The 17578-nt window shown below is 39.8% G+C and overlaps 2 protein-coding genes across 2 annotated transcripts in view; one reads left to right on the top strand and one right to left on the bottom strand.

Annotated features, from left to right (window-relative positions):
• Positions 1-2015: 2015 nt before the first annotated feature.
• Positions 2016-5574, bottom strand: psmg1 (proteasome (prosome, macropain) assembly chaperone 1). Its single transcript, XM_019123571.2, has 7 exons — positions 5339-5574; positions 4561-4649; positions 4311-4468; positions 3941-4003; positions 3662-3860; positions 2218-2339; positions 2016-2148 (listed from the first exon to the last, which is right to left on the bottom strand). The coding sequence occupies exons 1-7, from the start codon at positions 5461-5463 to the stop codon at positions 2071-2073; spliced, it is 834 nt and encodes a 277-aa protein (XP_018979116.2). The 5' UTR covers positions 5464-5574; the 3' UTR covers positions 2016-2070.
• A 2519-nt stretch (positions 5575-8093) lies between these two features.
• Positions 8094-17578, top strand: part of mpzl1l (myelin protein zero-like 1 like) — a 15728-nt gene continuing 6243 nt past the window's right edge. Inside the window, exons 1-4 of the mRNA XM_042732055.1 lie at positions 8094-8222; positions 15322-15491; positions 15567-15780; positions 17293-17422. Coding sequence (XP_042587989.1) covers positions 8186-8222; positions 15322-15491; positions 15567-15780; positions 17293-17422 — 551 coding nt within the window. The 5' untranslated portion in view covers positions 8094-8185. The remainder of the gene's footprint in view (positions 8223-15321; positions 15492-15566; positions 15781-17292; positions 17423-17578) is intronic.

Genomic DNA, 17578 nt, shown 5'->3' with positions numbered 1-17578 from the left:
AGTGAGTGTGTGTGTGTGTGTGTGTGTGTGTGTGTGTGTGTGTGTGTGTGTGTGTGTGTGTGTGTGTGTGTGTGTTTGTGTGTGTATGTGTGTGTGTGTGTGTGTGTGTGTGTGTGTGTGTTTGTATGTCTATGAGACAGAGTGTGTGTGTGTGTGTGTGTGTGTGTGTGTGTGTGTGTGTGTGTGTGTGTGTGTGTGCGCGCGAGTGTTTGTATGTCTATGAGTGTGTGTGTGTGTGTGTGTGTGTGTTTGTATGTCTATGAGAGTGTGTGTGTGTGTGTGTGTGTGTGTGTGTGTGTGTGTGTGCGCGCGCGAGTGTTTGTATGTCTATGAGTGTGTGTGTGTGTGTGTGTGTGTGTGTGTGTGTGTGTGTGTGTGTGTGTGCGCGAGTGTTTGTATGTCTATGAGAGTGTGTGTGTGTGTGTGTGTGTGTGTTTGTATGTCTATGAGAGTGTGTGTGTGTGTGTGCGCGAGTGTTTGTATGTCTATGAGAGTGTGTGTGTGTGTGTGTGTGTTTGTATGTCTATGAGAGAGTGTGTGTGTGTGTGTGTGTGTTTGTATGTCTATGAGAGTGTGTGTGTGTGTGTGTGTGTGTTTGTATGTCTATGAGACAGAGTGTGTGTGTGTGTGTGTGTGTGTGTGTGCGCGCGAGTGTTTGTATGTCTATGAGAGTGTGTGTGTGTGTGTGTGTTTGTATGTCTATGAGAGTGTGTGTGTGTGTGTGTGTGTGCGCGTGTTTGTATGTCTATGAGAGTGTGTGTGTGTGTGTGTTTGTATGTCTATGAGAGTGTGTGTGTGTGTGTGTGTGTGTGTGTGTGTGTGTGTGTTTGTATGTCTATGAGAGTGTGTGTGTGTGTGTGTGTGTGTGTATGTCTATGAGAGTGTGTGTGTGTGTGTGTGTGTGTGTGTGTGTTTGTATGTCTATGAGAGTGTGTGTGTGTGTGTGTGTGTGTGTGTGTGTGTGTGTGTGTGTGTGTGTGTGTGTGTGTGTTTGTATGTCTATGAGAGTGTGTGTGTGTGTGTGTTGGAGGTTCATCAGCAGCGCTGCAGGACGTGGGAAGACCTGAGATCTTTGACAGGGACACACTGTGAGATTCTCACCGCTCCCACTGAACATCTTCACACTCGCACCATCATCGTGAAGCATGGCACTGAACACTCAGCTGTGAAACACACACTCGTTCAGCAGACAGATGAAGAACACCAAGATCATCACATACATTCACGCTAACGTTATGAAGCGTCCCCCAATTAACAAACCAGGAAAAGTTGGGAAAGATGGAATTGTGCATGACACGAATATTAAACAACTTTCATTCCGCTTTCCCTGCGTTTGTTCAAATGTTTTGCTGCGTGTGTTTATTAGTGTGGTAAATATAATTTAACTCAGTCCTTCATTTAATTAAAAAAAATCATTTTATCAAAATTATTATAAAATATCCTTATAATAAATTGTGAAATAAGAAATAACACCAAAAACTATAATAAAATGATTTAAATGATAATAACATTTCCAAATATCTCTATGTTAATGGCTTTTGTTGAGGTTTCATTGCTTTTATTGAAATGTAATATTTTACTACAATCCAGTCCATTTCTCTACAGAAAATGATCATTTTGTTTTAAAAACGATAATAAAACACTCCTATAGTAACAAATAAATAAATTATATTTTGTAATAAAATGGCAAGTATCTGTCTTTATTTTAGTTTGAGGTTTCACTGCTTTTCTTCACATCTGATATTTGCTAAAGGTCCTTTTTTAATATAGAATTATATATATATTTAAAAATACAATAAGTATTCTTATGACAAATTATGTAATAAAAATGGCAAAATACAATGATTTAAATATTTTTATAATAAAATAGGCAAGAATATATCAGTGTGAGTTTATTTCAGCAGAACTTGAACGGTTGCTGTTTCTTGTAACTGAAGGTCGTGGCGCCACCTCGTGTCCAAACTCAGAAACACAATTCACTTAAACTGAATAAAGACATTCACATCACACCAACATAAAACAACATCACATCTTTAATGCAAAAATGCAAAGCAGTGTACAGTGCTGTCTTCATGTGTAGAGGTTGCTCTGAAGCTCGCCGCCTCGCGTGATCTTCTGCAGCACGTCTGCGCTGGGACTCGGATCCAGCTGTAATCAGGAGACAGAGACTGAGTCCCGCGAGACGAGAAGGAGAAGCTCAGAGAAGCTCACACTCACCTTCAGCACTGCGCTCACAGCTGCTCTGTACGTCTGCATGCTGAGAGAGTCCGGCTGCAGCACGTCACTGTAGCACTGATAGAGAACAGCAGGGATCCGCTGAACCTGACAGTGACTGAGCACTGCACACACACACACACACACACACACACACACACACACACACACACACACACACACACCACACACACACACCCACACACACACACACACACACAGAGACACACACACACACACACACAAACAAAGTTACACACACACACACACACACACACACACACACACACACAGAGAGAGATACACACACATACACGCGCACACACACACTCACACACACACACACAGAGAGATACACACAGAGATACACACACAGTAGCTTAAACAAGTACACACACACACAGAGAGATACACACACAGATACACACACACAGAGATACACACAGAGATACACACACACACACACACACACACAAACACACAGACAGAGATACACACACACACAGACACACACACACAGAGAGATACACACAGAGATATACACACAGAGACACACACACACACACACACACACAGAGAGATACACACACACACACACACACACACACACACACACACACACACACACACACACACACACACACAGAGAGATACACACACAGATACACACACACAGAGATACACACAGAGATACACAGACACACACACACACACACACACACATATACAGAGTTCAGTTAAGCTTTATTAGTTTATATTTATTTTATTAACAACAGTAATGTGCAAAATCAAATTTTAGTCAAGAAAAGGTATATAAGGTACTCTTATTAAATGCAGCGTTACTCTTCTATAGTCTAATATGAAAGTGACCACAAACTTCAGATTGTGTGTGATTTTGAAGACTCTTTCATTTAGGAAAGCATACAACTGCTGAGATATGTTTAGTGATTGTGATATTTTATATTCTGTTTTTTAGATTTTGTTATTCTATTGTAGCACTGTGAGATTCTGTGAATGAAAAGTGCATTACAAATAAAATCTATTATTTTTATTATTATTACTTTGTGATTTTTCTTACTTTATACACAAAAAAAAAAAGAGCAAAACTCTGTCAAAGTCTGATTTCTTGATGATTCGATATTTTATAATAGCCTAGTGACTTTATAATCATTATTTTATCATTTCAGAATATATATATATAAATAAAGGAAAAGGTATAAATGCTGTATTAATGAGCGCTCCTCTGCTGCCATCTACAGGTTATAATAGTGATTTGATGCATTGTTTAATTTTACACAAGTGTTTGTTCACTGCAGTATATTTTGTTCATCTCATTAAAAAGAACATTCAAACTGGATCATTTCAGAGCTCTCAACAGGCTGCACAGACCCTGAGATGAACGATGTAATAACACTGGACCGTTAGACAAGAGTCTCAAACGCAGTACCTGCCGCAGCGAGTCCGGTGCTGATGTTGGGCTGCTCGAGGGCCGGGCTGGCGACGGGCCCCGTGTGTGCGCTGGTCCTCAGAGAGCGCAGGAAGGGCACGCTGCTCTCACTCAGGTAGTCTGAGGTCTTATATTCGGCTACGCTGCAGTCAGAGAGGACGGTCACCGTCAGACCCCTGGTCTGAACGCAGCTCAACACCTGCAGACGAACAGCACACAGGTGAGCAGCGCTCCATCAGCTCCAGCGCACCTCTCTCTCTCTCTGTGTCAGCGCTTCACCTTCTCTGTCCACTGGAACAGCTGGTCCTCAGCCACGTAACAGGAGCACTGGCATATCAGCACCTGCACGCATTCAACACACACTTAAGATCAGCCACCTTGGACCCCGGAGCACAAAACTAATCAAAAGAGTCAGTTTTTATAAACCGAGATTTATGCATCATCTGAAGCTGAATAAATAATCTCTCCATTGATGTGTGGTTTGTTAGGAGGACAATATTTGTTTGAGTTAATTCTTTTTGAAAATCTGGAATCTGAGGGTGCAAAAAAATCTAAATATTGAGAAAATCATCTTTAAAGTTGTTCAAATGAAGTTCTTAGCAATGCATATTACTAAATGTGAAAGGCATGAGTGAAGCGTGTTCCTCACAGATGGGCTGTGTTTCTGCTGGTACAGGACGCAGGACGGCTCTCCGGGGCCCGGGGCCGTGTTCGCTCGTCCCGATCCAGGGCTCCGCTCGTTCCACAGCGAGATCCACGCGACCGCCGTCCATCCGCCGGAGCTCAGCGCATACGCCGAGACGAACCCTGAAACACAGCAGAGTCTGATGAATCTCCTGCTCCGGTCTGGTCTGGTCTAGTCCTGCACAGCTGCTCTCACAGTCAGAGACCGGACTCACCGGTGGCATTCAGACCCACAGCGATGATCAGATCCGAGCACGGCACAGAGCCGCCGTCTGTCTGCGAGAGCCAGTGGACATCAACAGCCCTGAGAGAAAACACACACTACTGTAATCACACTTTATACAGCTTCCAGCATCATTACTGCAGTCTGCAGAGTCACGTGATCTTCAGAAATCAGAATAATATGCTGAAGAAACATTTCTGATTATTATCAATGTTGAACACAGTTTTTTTTTTAATAGAAGGATTTCTATTTCAGATAAATGCAGAAATCAGAAATGTTTCTTGAGCAGCAGATCATCATATTAGAATGATTTCTGAAGATCATGTGACACTGAAGACTGGAGTAATGATGCTGAAAATACAGCTGCGCATCACAGAAATAAATTACACTTTAACACATATTCACACAGAAAACAGCTGCTTTAAATAGTAAAAAAAATTCACATTTTTACAGTTTTTGCTGTATTTGGGATCAAATAAATGCAGGTTTGGTGAACAGAAAACTTCTTTTAAAAATCATTAAAAATCTTACTGTTCAATAACTCTTGACTAGTAAAATACCCGTCTTATAATCACTATAATCAATGTTATTTCCGATTTAAATCTTCTCGTGTAATATCGGCTCGGATCATACAAACACATGCAGCTGAACTGAAACCGAAAGTATCGTGCGATAACTCAGGGTCTAATAAAACTGATGAAGACTTTCTCTGACATGTTTCTGACTCTGTTCATCACATCATGAAGACATGTGACAGTATTTATGATCACCTCTTCTCTTCTATTTCGCGGCGGATCTGCTCATCTTCCTCGTTTTCATTCGTCATATCATCATACTCATCCTCTTCAACCGCCCTCGAGTACACAGATACAACTTCACCGAAAAATGTGGCCATGCTGGACGATTTATGAGATTAATCACTCAAACACAACTCGAAGATGCTGTGTAACGCTCGCTGCTCGGTCCGCTGTTAGCGACACACACCGGAAGTACTGCAGCGCTACGACACAGGACTTTTATTTTGTTTAGAATTTTAACAAATTAAAAGTAACTAATTTTAACAAAATTAGTCACATTGTGCTATTCTAACATATAGCCGTGTGAAAAAGAAAGAAAGAAAGAAAGAAAGAAAGTAAGAAAGAAAGAAAGAAAGAAAGAAAGAAAGAAAGAAAGAAAGAAAGAAAGAAAGAAAGAAAGTTATTTTGAGTAAAATTTTTGAGTGTTGAATCACAGTTTAAAAAAAAGTGTTGGCGAGTAACTAGTTACATGTAACGGAATAACGTAATTTAATGACAAAATAAATGTAACTGTAATCAGGAAAGTGTAATTAAATTACAGTTACTTATGAAAATGTTAACGATTACAAACTGATTTACATGGAATATTTTCACACACACCCACATACATATTTAATTGATTTTTTTTTTTTTATTATTATTTTTTTTTTTCATAAATTGCAGTGACTGCTTTAAAATATGAGACAGGACACATGCTTATTTGATAACGGTTTTATTTCCTATTGGAGTTTATGTGTATGATTTATTTTTCAAGACGAACTTTTGTCTTTTGATGCCAGTGTCTGCTGTCATAACTATGCAAAACTTTAATTTCAAAAACATCATAACATCTTGTTATGGTTTTAAATCTGTATTTAACCTTAAAACGATCTCAAAGTAAAAATATGTGCTAAAGTCTGATTTTATGGCTGAGCTTTAAAATTAAATGATTATAATAAGGGTTCTGTAAGTCTGACAGTAATCAGTGTTGAGTTCTACTGTAAACCTGTTTCAAAATGATTAACAGTTGAAAACATTTGCTAGAAATTTAGAAAACCAATAAAAAGCGATCAGATGTAATCAGCTAGATTCCTTTAATAAAGTTACACTACTGTGGCGAGAAAGGATGACATCTACAGTAACTTCACATTAGACACACAGCTTTGAATCCAGAGGAATATATACAGAAGCAGAGCCAGACACTGTAAACATCAGGTGCTTAGCTCAAAGTGTAAGCAGAAATGATGAGGATGCTGAAGAGCTTGATGAAGATGTTGATTTCAGCACAGCACTGACAAAATACATGTAGTGCCTTGAGTCCCAAATCTTGAAGTTTCATACTGTGTTACATTCGTCTTCCGGCTAGACGTGTAAATTAAGTTTTGTCTTAATTGTAAATTGCAGACAACAATGTTCCCAGATCTTTGGTTTTCTTTCAGATGAATACGACCCAATGTTAAACTAATGAGATTATCAGAAATCCCTAGCAATTATATTCATGCAGCCTTTTAATCAGAAGATGGCTCTTGATGTGTGACTAGTATCAGTCAGGAGGCACTGTTTACACCAGACAGAGACCAGGAAGAATTCTCTCTGTGATATTTAAGCTCTTTGTAGGGAAGGAGCGTATTCTAAAACACATCTTGGAGTGGAAGCGGAATCAAGACAGACTCAAATATCTTACAGCAGCTGGTTAAAGCTGGTTACTAGCTCAGGGCCAGCTCATAACTAGCTTATAATCAGTGCTGGGGAAAGTTATTTTTAAAAGTAGGCCTAATGCATTACAATATTGTGTTACTCCCTGAAAAGGTAACTAAATACATAGTAATGCGTTACGTTACTGTCGAGTTACTCTTTAAATCTGTGCGGGGCTTGCTTGTTTGTTTTTAATATAAAAAGTTCTTCTTGTACAAATGTAAAAGCGCTTTCACACCAGAAGTGAAGTGAATGCGGCTCAGGCTGAAGGAAGTGTAAATTCACGTCTGTACAGTAGAGGGCGCCGCTCAAACTAATCACATGAAGAATATGACGCAGGAGAAGAAAGTTCAGCACTATTCAGCAGTAACACAAATCAAACACAAATGTGTCATTTTTGATTATTAGTATGACTGAATTAGATCATAGAAGGTCAGCAGCAAAGACATTCGTTAATTAAATGAGATTAAATACATACATGATATTTGTCTTATTTAACATATTTAATTATTGCAGGTTTGTCTAATATTCTGAGTTTGTATTTGACTGTTTTTTATTGATTTTGAGGAACACTGAATGTGTTTTTGAGTAAACACATGTTGATATTTAGTCTAGAACTACAGTAAGATCGTGTTCACACACAACTCTCTGCACTTACTCCTGATTTCTGTCACCATGGCAACACCAGAGCTGTCACTCAATACACAAGAAACAAAGTAACTGAAAAACTAACTCAGATATCTCCTTCTAAATTAAAAAGTAATGCGTTACTTTACTAGTTACTTTAAAAAGTAATCTGAATACATAACTTGTGATACTTGACCAGCTTAAACCAGTTAAAAACATACCTAACCAGTATATGCTGGTCTTTTTTTGACTATTTTAATGGTGGGTGGCTAGTTATTGCACTTTATTATGTTATATATTGCAGATTTGTTTGTGTGTGAATGTGGAAAATGCTTACTTCTCCCCCTTTCTTTTCCTTCAACATCAACGCTTTAGAAGAAGTCAGAGAGTGACGCATCCGTCTGTAAATAGACTTGACATCACACTTCCTCATGTCTTCATCTGAGCTGCTGGGTGTGTTGTGTGTCTCATCTGATCACTGAAGCCTGGATATAAGGCTTCCGATTTTCACACGCAATTATGCTTTATTGTGTCTCTGCTGCGTTTATTTTCGCTGGTAAGTTTTATTTGTATATTTCTTCTCATCTGTGAAATCAAACACCTCAGATATTTAATCTTTAATATTTATAGCACTTGAACTGAGCCTAAAGAACGGCTCTGTATTCATGTAATGTTCTGAAGCAGGTCCTTTAAAGGAATCTAATGTCTGGGAACAATAAAGACTCAAATCATCAGCATCTGAATTCTGAATTATTAAATGTTATATACCATGTATTTAAATAAGCAGAAAGAGCTGTACTTTTTACATGATCTGTCTGATTCCTTATGTCTGGAAAACTTACCAAAGTGTACTATAGCAGTGTTAATACTCTGGTATTTATTGAGGAGATCATGTCTGTTTTACTTTAGTGATCATTCAGTAACATGCTGTATAATCAGAATGAAAGCAGCACAGTGTTTTGTCTGTGATTGTGTGTGTCTGTGTGTGTGTGTGTGTGTGTGTGTGTGTTTGTGTGTGTGTGTGTGTGTCTGTGTGTGTCTGTGTGTGTCTGTGTGTGTGTGTGTGTGTGTGTGTGTGTGTGTATGTGTGTGTGTGTGTGTGTGTGTGTGTGTGTGTGTGTGTGAGTGTGTGTGTCTGTGTCTGTGTGGGCGTGTGTATGTGTGTGTGTGTGCGTGCGTGCGTGCGTGTGTGTGTGTGTGTGTGTGTGTGTGTGTGACTGATGTGTTCCTGTGTTTCAGGTGTGTTTGGTGTGTCAGCGATAGAGGTGTTAACTCCGGGCGAGGTGTTTGTGGAGAACGGGACCACAGTCACTCTGTCCTGCAGCTTCAAGTCTAGAGAACTGATCAGTAGCTCGTCATCAGTGACATGGTCTTTCCTTCCGGAGGGAGAAGCCGGAGCGTTCGCTTCAGTAAGAGTTTCTTCATCTCCACTGCACTGATGTTCATGACTCACATCAAAGCACAGAAAATGCACAGCAAGTTTTGTAAAGGAGGGTAAAATGACTTCAGAAAGAGGGCAGCATCATTATGGTAGTTTACAAAGAGTACAAAGAGATTGGTAGCTCTGTTAGTAAAATCTGTTGACTTTAGCGATCTGTGTTGCATTATATGACAATGGTGACTGGTCAAAATTTTTAAGTTTTTTCCTCCAAAGTTTGCATGCCTGTAACTCAGTAAGTATCCTTTTGGATGTTGTTTTGTAACCAACTTTTCATTTAGTGTGTAGTCTTCATTTTTAAGCCTCATTTATTTAAAATTTAACATTTTGGCTTATGGATTAAATTTGCACACATTTTCAGTGGCCAAAAACCAAATGTTGGTTACTTTGTATATGGCTGCTATTTATTGTGTTTAAAGAGGAATGTCTGAAGAACAAATAACATTGAAACTAGAAATGTATCTTGTATCCTTCTATCAAAACATCTGCATGGATCATACCTATCTAAGTGGCAAAAATCTTATTCCAAAGTTAATATACATTTATGATATTGAATATTTGGGGGGGGGGTGCTTTGATTTTTGTATTTCTTTCACCAGAAAACAATCTAAAATTATTTTTTAAGTGGGTATCTCTGTGAGTCCATACAAAAGGGACTCTTTAGTGAATCTGAATATAATGTTTCTCTACTGCAGATCTTCTATTACACCGGAGGGAAGCAGTTTCCGGGCTCGGTGCCGCAGTTTAAGTCTCGTGTGGAATGGGCCGGAGACATGAACAAGATGGACGCGTCGATCCGTGTGATCCAGATGCAGTTCAAGGACAACGGGACGTTCAGCTGCGACGTGAAGAACCCTCCAGACATCTCCGGACTGATGTCCTTCACTAAAGTCAGGGTGGTGCTGTCTGATCCAGGGCCTGAAACTGAAGTCAGGGTCCTGCCTTCTACATACTTCTGTTTGAAAGGCATTTGACTGACTGGAATCTGTGTGTTCTGAGTTGAAACTGAAAATATGAACACAGTTATAAATATCTGTCATGATGAGGAAAATCTGTCTCAATCTGCAGAAACGCTGTCGTTTCCTACAGTGCTGCATTTCTAATGCTGTATTTCTGTTGTTCTCTGTGCCATAAAACAGCCTTGTGTTTTTGTATTTTTTCTATTTCTATTTTCTAGCAAATTGCCAATGCTTTGGCATATATTATGTACAGCTGTCTGCTGTTTCCTACTTTCCTAAACTTCTCATGTCATGGTGATCAAATATAAAACATATTTTTCTCTGTATCACAATGACATTTATACTGTAATTTGTTTGACAGGTAAACAAGCAGAAATGTGAATCCTTGTCTTATCTGTTGCAATCAGTAATGTGCAACTTCATACAGCTGAATCTGATATGCTGTGCAGAAAAAAAATGCAGACTTGTGTTTCTTTTGTCATCTTTGACATCCATAGTTTACATCATAGTGACTGATATATTGACAGCATGATTAAACACTCATCTTGTTTGTGATCAGTGACACCATGACAGATAGCAAACACTCAAAACAGATGAAATCTATGATTATTTAACACATCTCCTTCTGAATAAACCCGGATCAGTCTATAAACAGACTTCAGCTCAACCACACACACTTCTGTTCATGATCTACTGATCTGAACTGGTGTTCATGTTTCTAATGATCGGGGAGCTCAAACATCTCCATCAGCCTGGTGAAGGCCGATATAACACCTTGGATTAACTCGGTTGAGCTGGTTAACCATTCCAGAGCATGTCTTGGATGAAGCACTGAAGTCATCCTGGTTGACTCTGGAGGTAACCTGCTGTTTCCATCAGGGTTCTGCAGGTGATTTTCTGATATCTGATCCACAAACACCTGTGTCCAATCAAAATCACTTCAAACACATCAAATAAAACATATATTAAACGTATATTCTGATTATATATATATATATATTATTAATCAAAGATAAAAAGGTAGCTAGATAGTAGAAAAATTATCTCAACCAACAAAACGTGGTCAGACTGCGGACACTGAAGAGATGAGAACTAGGCTCGGTACATCAGAACTAGACTCGGTTCATGAGAACTAGGCTCGGTACATCAGAACTAGATTCGGTACATCAGAACTAGACTCGGTACATCAGAACTAGATTCGGTACATCAGAACTAGACTCGGTTCATCGAACGAACTAGACTCGGTTCATGAGAACTAGGCTCGGTACATCAGAACTAGATTCGGTACATCAGAACTAGACTCGGTACATCAGAACTAGATTCGGTACATCAGAACTAGACTCGGTTCATCCGAACTAGACTCGGTTCATGAGAACTAGGCTCGGTACATCAGAACTAGACTCGGTACATCAGAACTAGATTCGGTACATCAGAACTAGACTCGGTACATCAGAACTAGATTCGGTACATCAGAACTAGGCTCGGTACATCAGAACTAGATTCGGTACATCAGAACTAGACTCGGTACATCAGAACTAGATTCGGTACATCAGAACTAGACTCGGTTCATCCGAACTAGACTCGGTTCATGAGAACTAGGCTCGGTACATCAGAACTAGACTTGGTACATCAGAACTAGACTCGGTTCATCCGAACTAGACTCGGTTCATGAGAACTAGGCTCGGTACATCAGAACTAGACTCGGTTCATGAGAACTAGGCTCGGTACATCAGAACTAGGCTCGGTACATCAGAACTAGGCTCGGTACATCAGAACTAGACTCGGTACATGAGAACTAGGCTCGGTACATCAGAACTAGACTCGGTACATCAGAACTAGACTCGGTTCATGAGAACTAGGCTTGGTACATCAGAACTAGACTCGGTACATCAGAACTAGATTCGGTACATCAGAACTAGACTCGGTTCATGAGAACTAGGCTCGGTTCATGAGAACTAGGCTCGGTACATCAGAACTAGACTTGGTACATCAGAACTAGACTCGGTTCATGAGAACTAGGCTCGGTTCATGAGAACTAGGCTCGGTACATCAGAACTAGACTTGGTACATCAGAACTAGACTCGGTTCATCCGAACTAGACTCGGTTCATGAGAACTAGGCTCGGTACATCAGAACTAGGCTCGGTACATCAGAACTAGACTCGGTACATGAGAACTAGGCTCGGTACATCAGAACTAGACTCAGTACATGAGAACTAGACTCGGTACATCAGAACTAGACTCGGTACATGAGAACTAGACTCGGTACATCAGAACTAGACTCGGTACATGAGAACTAGGCTCGGTACATCAGAACTAGACTCGGTTCATGAGAACTAGACTCGGTACATCAGAACTAGACTCGGTTCATCCGAACTAGACTCGGTACATCAGAACTAGACTCGGTACATGAGAACTAGACTCGGTACATCAGAACTAGACTCGGTTCATGAGAACTAGGCTTGGTACATCAGAACTGGACTCGGTACATCAGAACTAGACTCGGTACATGAGAACTGGACTCGGTTCATCAGAACTAGACTCGGTTCATGAGAACTAGACTCGGTACATCAGAACTAGACTCGGTTCATGAGAACTAGGCTTGGTACATCAGAACTAGACTCGGTTCATGAGAACTAGGCTCGGTACATCAGAACTAGACTCGGTTCATGAGAACTAGACTCGGTACATCAGAACTAGACTCGGTTCATGAGAACTAGACTCGGTACATCAGAACTAGACTCGGTTCATGAGAACTAGACTCTGTACATCAGAACTAGACTCGGTACATCAGAACTAGACTCGGTTCATGAGAACTAGGCTTGGTACATCAGAACTAGACTCGGTACATCAGAACTAGACTCGGTACATGAGAACTAGACTCGGTTCATGAGAACTAGGCTTGGTACATCAGAACTGGACTCGGTACATCAGAACTAGACTCGGTACATGAGAACTGGACTCGGTTCATCAGAACTAGACTCGGTTCATGAGAACTAGGCTCGGTACATCAGAACTAGGCTCGGTTCATGAGAACTAGACTCGGTACATCAGAACTAGACTCGGTTCATGAGAACTAGACGCGGTACATCAGAACTAGACTCGGTTCATCAGAACCAGACTCGGTACATCAGAACTAGACTCGGTTCATCCGAACTAGACTCGGTACATCAGAACTAGACTCGGTACATGAGAACTAGACTCGGTACATCAGAACTAGACTCGGTTCATGAGAACTAGGCTTGGTACATCAGAACTAGACTCGGTACATCAGAACTAGACTCGGTTCATGAGAACTAGACTCGGTACATCAGAACTAGACTCGGTTCATGAGAACTAGACTCGGTACATCAGAACTAGACTCGGTTCATGAGAACTAGACTCTGTACATCAGAACTAGACTCGGTACATCAGAACTAGACTCGGTTCATGAGAACTAGACTCGGTACATCAGAACTAGACTCGGTTCATGAGAACTAGGCTTGGTACATCAGAACTAGACTCGGTTCATGAGAACTAGACTCGGTTCATGAGAACTAGACTCGGTACATCAGAACTAGACTCGGTTCATGAGAACTAGACTCGGTACATCAGAACTAGACTCGGGTTCATGAGAACTAGACTCGGTACATCAGAACTAGACTCGGTTCATGAGAACTAGACTCTGTACATCAGAACTAGACTAGGTAAATCAGAACTAGACTCGGTTCATGAGAACTAGACTCGGTACATCAGAACTAGACTCGGTTCATGAGAACTAGACTCGGTACATCAGAACTAGACTCGGTTCATGAGAACTAGACTCTGTACATCAGAACTAGACTCGGTACAATCAGAACTAGACTCGGTTCATGAGAACTAGGCTTGGTACATCAGAACTAGACTCGGTACATCAGAACTAGACTCGGTACATGAGAACTAGACTCGGTTCATGAGAACTAGGCTTGGTACATCAGAACTGGACTCGGTACATCAGAACTAGACTCGGTACATGAGAACTGGACTCGGTTCATCAGAACTAGACTCGGTTCATGAGAACTAGGCTCGGTACATCAGAACTAGGCTCGGTTCATGAGAACTAGACTCGGTACATCAGAACTAGACTCGGTTCATGAGAACTAGACTCGGTACATCAGAACTAGACTCGGTTCATCAGAACCAGACTCGGTTCATCAGAACTAGACTCGGTTCATCAGAACTATGATCGGTTCATCAGGACTATGATCGGTCTGATCTGAGATCAGTGGAGGGTGTGCTTCAGTCTGATGCTGTAAACAAACGCGGAGGCTCCGGTACGCGGACGATATTTATGAAATATAAAGGATGGAAATAAGGCTTCCGAGTTTCACACACAAGTATGTTGTATTGTGTGTCTCCGCGGTGTTTGTTTACGCTGGTAAGTTTTATTAGTATTTCTCTGACGTGTTTTGATCTCATCTGTGAGCGTTAGCGCAGCTAACAATGCTAACCCGCTAGCTTCCGGTATCAGTATTATCTGTGATTTTACACCAATAACACATAAACCGAAACTTTAAGAACAGCTCTTGTGTTGAATTAATGTCATGTTCTGAAGCAGGGGATTTAATTAAATACAGTGTGCGAGTGTTTAATGTGTTTCTCAAGTTTAGCTCGTATTGTTCTGTTAGCACATTAGCCTCCCTCTTTATTACAACATTATATTATATTCACTCGAGAAAACAACTTCCGATCAATTAATAACTTATTTTCATCATCTTTTATTTATTTAATGATCACGTACTCCTGTTATTGTAAACGTTTAATAGTTAATTCAATCAAACCTGAATGATCAGCCTTTAACAAACATAAAAGAGGAACAATAAAGACTCAAATCATCAGCATCTGAATTCAATATTAAATTATTTATTTATTAATTTAATGAGAAGAAGGTATAAGTCCTTAAATGACATCTATTACATATTCTGTTAAATATAGTGTCCTGTATGCCTGTATTTAAAGGGAGAAAACTTACCGAAGTGTACTATAGCAGTGTTAATACTCTGGTATTTATTGAGGAGATCATGTCTGTTTTACTTTAGTGATCATTCAGTAACATGCTGTATAATCAGAATGAAAGCAGCACAGTGTTTTGTGTGTGTGTGTGTCTGTGTGTGAGTGTCTGTGTGTGTGTGCGTGCGCGTGCGCGTGCGTGTGTCTGCGTGTGTGTCTGTGCGTGTGCGTGCGTGTGTCTGTGTGTGTCTGTCTGTGTGTGTGTGTGACTGATGTGTTCCTGTGTTTCAGGTGTGTTTGGTGTGTCAGCGATAGAGGTGTTCACTCCAGCCGAGGTGTTTGTGGAGAACGGGACCACAGTCACTCTGTCCTGCAGCTTCAAGTCTAGAGAACTGATCAGCAGTTCTTCATCAGTGACGTGGTCTTTCCTTCCGGAGGGAGAAGCCGTAGCGTTCACTTCAGTAAGAGCTGTTCACGTGTTGTTCATGTGTTATATCAGTTAGCATGTGATCAACACGTATGTTTCTCTTCTGCAGATCTTCTATTACACCGGAGGGAAGCAGTTTCCGGGCTCGGTGCCGCAGTTTGAGTCTCGTGTGGAATGGGCCGGAGACATGAACAAGAATGACGCGTCGATCCGTGTGATCCAGATGCAGTTCAAGGACAACGGGACGTTCAGCTGCGACGTGAAGAACCCTCCAGACATCTCCGGACAGATGTCCTTCACTAAAGTCAGGGTGGTCATGAAAGGTGAGGGTCATCATCTGAAACATCCTGCGACTTATATGTGACCAGGAGCACAAAACCAGTCAATTTTTTGAAATTGAGATTTATACATCATCTGAAAGCTGAATAAATAATCTTTACATTAATGTATAGTTGTGCTCATAAGTTTACATACCCCTTGCAGAATTTGTGGAGTATATGTAAACGTCTGTTTTGTGAAATAGTTTATTCAGGACAGTACTAAATAAAAAATAACATGCAATTTTCACGATCCCTCTTATTTTGCTTCAATTATTAACATTTTGCACATTCTGCAACGGGTATGTAAACTTATGACCGAACCGTGTGGTTTGTTAGGAGGACAATATTTGTCTGAGATACAACTATTTGAAAATCTGGAATCTGAGGGAGCAAAAAAAAATCAAAATATTGAGAAAATCATCTTTAAAGTTGTTCAAATGAAGTTCTTAGCAATGCATATTACTAATCAAACATTAAGTTTTGATATTTACAGTAGGAAATGTACAAAATATCTTCGTGGAACATGATCTTTACTTAATATCCTAATGATTTTTGTCATAAAAGAGAAATGTATAATTGTGACTCATACAATGTATTGTTGTCTATTGCTACAAATATACCTGTGTTACTGATGACTGCTTCTGTGCTGCAGGGACACAGATATCACGAACATCTAGCATTGCTTTTTCAGATGTGAGCATGTGAAGGTGATGTTTAATGTGGATATTCGGACACGAGTGAAGTACAGTGACTTGGTTTTAAAATAAATAATAGTTTAATGAATGTAGAAACATTTATACATTTTGGTTTCAATTAAATAAATTGGTTTACAAGTTTGGCCTGTTTATAATAAATGCCATTATAATGTTTATAATGTTCGCAAACATTTCATTTACAGATATCTTACTTTTCTGAATTTAATAATAAAATGCGTCATGCAATTGTGCTTTTTTTTTTTTTTTTTTTAAAGATGCAATTTTGGCCCATTGCAACTTATACTCAGGATATATATTAATGACTTTTAACATTTTTTTTGTTGTTGTTACTAAAAAAAAAAAAAAGTTAAAAATTACAACAAAAAAAAGAAAGAAAAAAAAAGAAAAGGGAAATATAACAATAGCAATATTCTTTATTTTTATTTTATTGTAGCACTTTTAAAAATACATATGTCAAAACAGTTTTACAGATAAAAAAAATTAAGAAAAATAATATAATTCTTACATTACAAATGTACAATTACTAATATTTCTAATATCTTCATTTCTTTTAAAATTTATTACAAACATTAAACCAACTTTTATTTTGACAGACAGCTGCAGGGAATTGTAAAGCTTCTCTTTAGTTGATAAGCGCTTCACCTTTCAAGCTCGTGAAGATGTTTGGAGATTTTTCGTTCTCAAATGCACGTTAAAGCAGATGCTGATGGATTCGGTGTATACATTTCCATAATTAAATCAGCCTTTGTGATGTAGTAATAGTTTTGGGCTCACAGTGAGCGTGTTTCTCTGTGTTCAGAGGCTCTTCCTCAGACCAGCGCGGCGGTGATCGTGGGAGGCGTGATCGGAGCCGTGATCGGCATCATCATCATCGCTGTGGTCACCTACCTGATCATCAGACGACAGGAGCACAGTCACGACTACAGAGGGTACGTGTCTGTAGATAGCAGGGTTGCGATCGTGGACCGATCCTGAGATCTTCTGAACGCATGCCGATTCTCTCTGGAGTGGATTCTGAGCTTAGATTTTAACTCTACTCTAGTTTTTATCCACACTCATGAAGAAGAGCTGAAGAGCGCTTGTGT

Source organism: Cyprinus carpio, chromosome B10 (genome assembly GCF_018340385.1).
Source record: "Cyprinus carpio isolate SPL01 chromosome B10, ASM1834038v1, whole genome shotgun sequence".
Taxonomy (NCBI): domain Eukaryota; kingdom Metazoa; phylum Chordata; class Actinopteri; order Cypriniformes; family Cyprinidae; genus Cyprinus; species Cyprinus carpio.
The sequence above is the reverse complement of the archived record's forward strand: the minus strand, read 5'-3'. Positions and strand labels throughout refer to the sequence as shown.

Bases quoted from the DNA above. Each gene is read 5' to 3' on its own strand.
- psmg1 (XM_019123571.2), bottom strand. From the start codon at position 5,463: ATGGCCACATTTTTCGGTGAAGTTGTATCTGTGTACTCGAGGGCGGTT. The intron at 4,004-4,310 runs GTGAGGAACACG...GAATGCGTGCAG, and splicing joins AGCAGAAACACAGCCCATCT to GTGCTGATATGCCAGTGCTC. The intron at 2,340-3,661 runs GTACTGCGTTTG...GTGTGTGTGCAG, and splicing joins CACCGGACTCGCTGCGGCAG to TGCTCAGTCACTGTCAGGTT.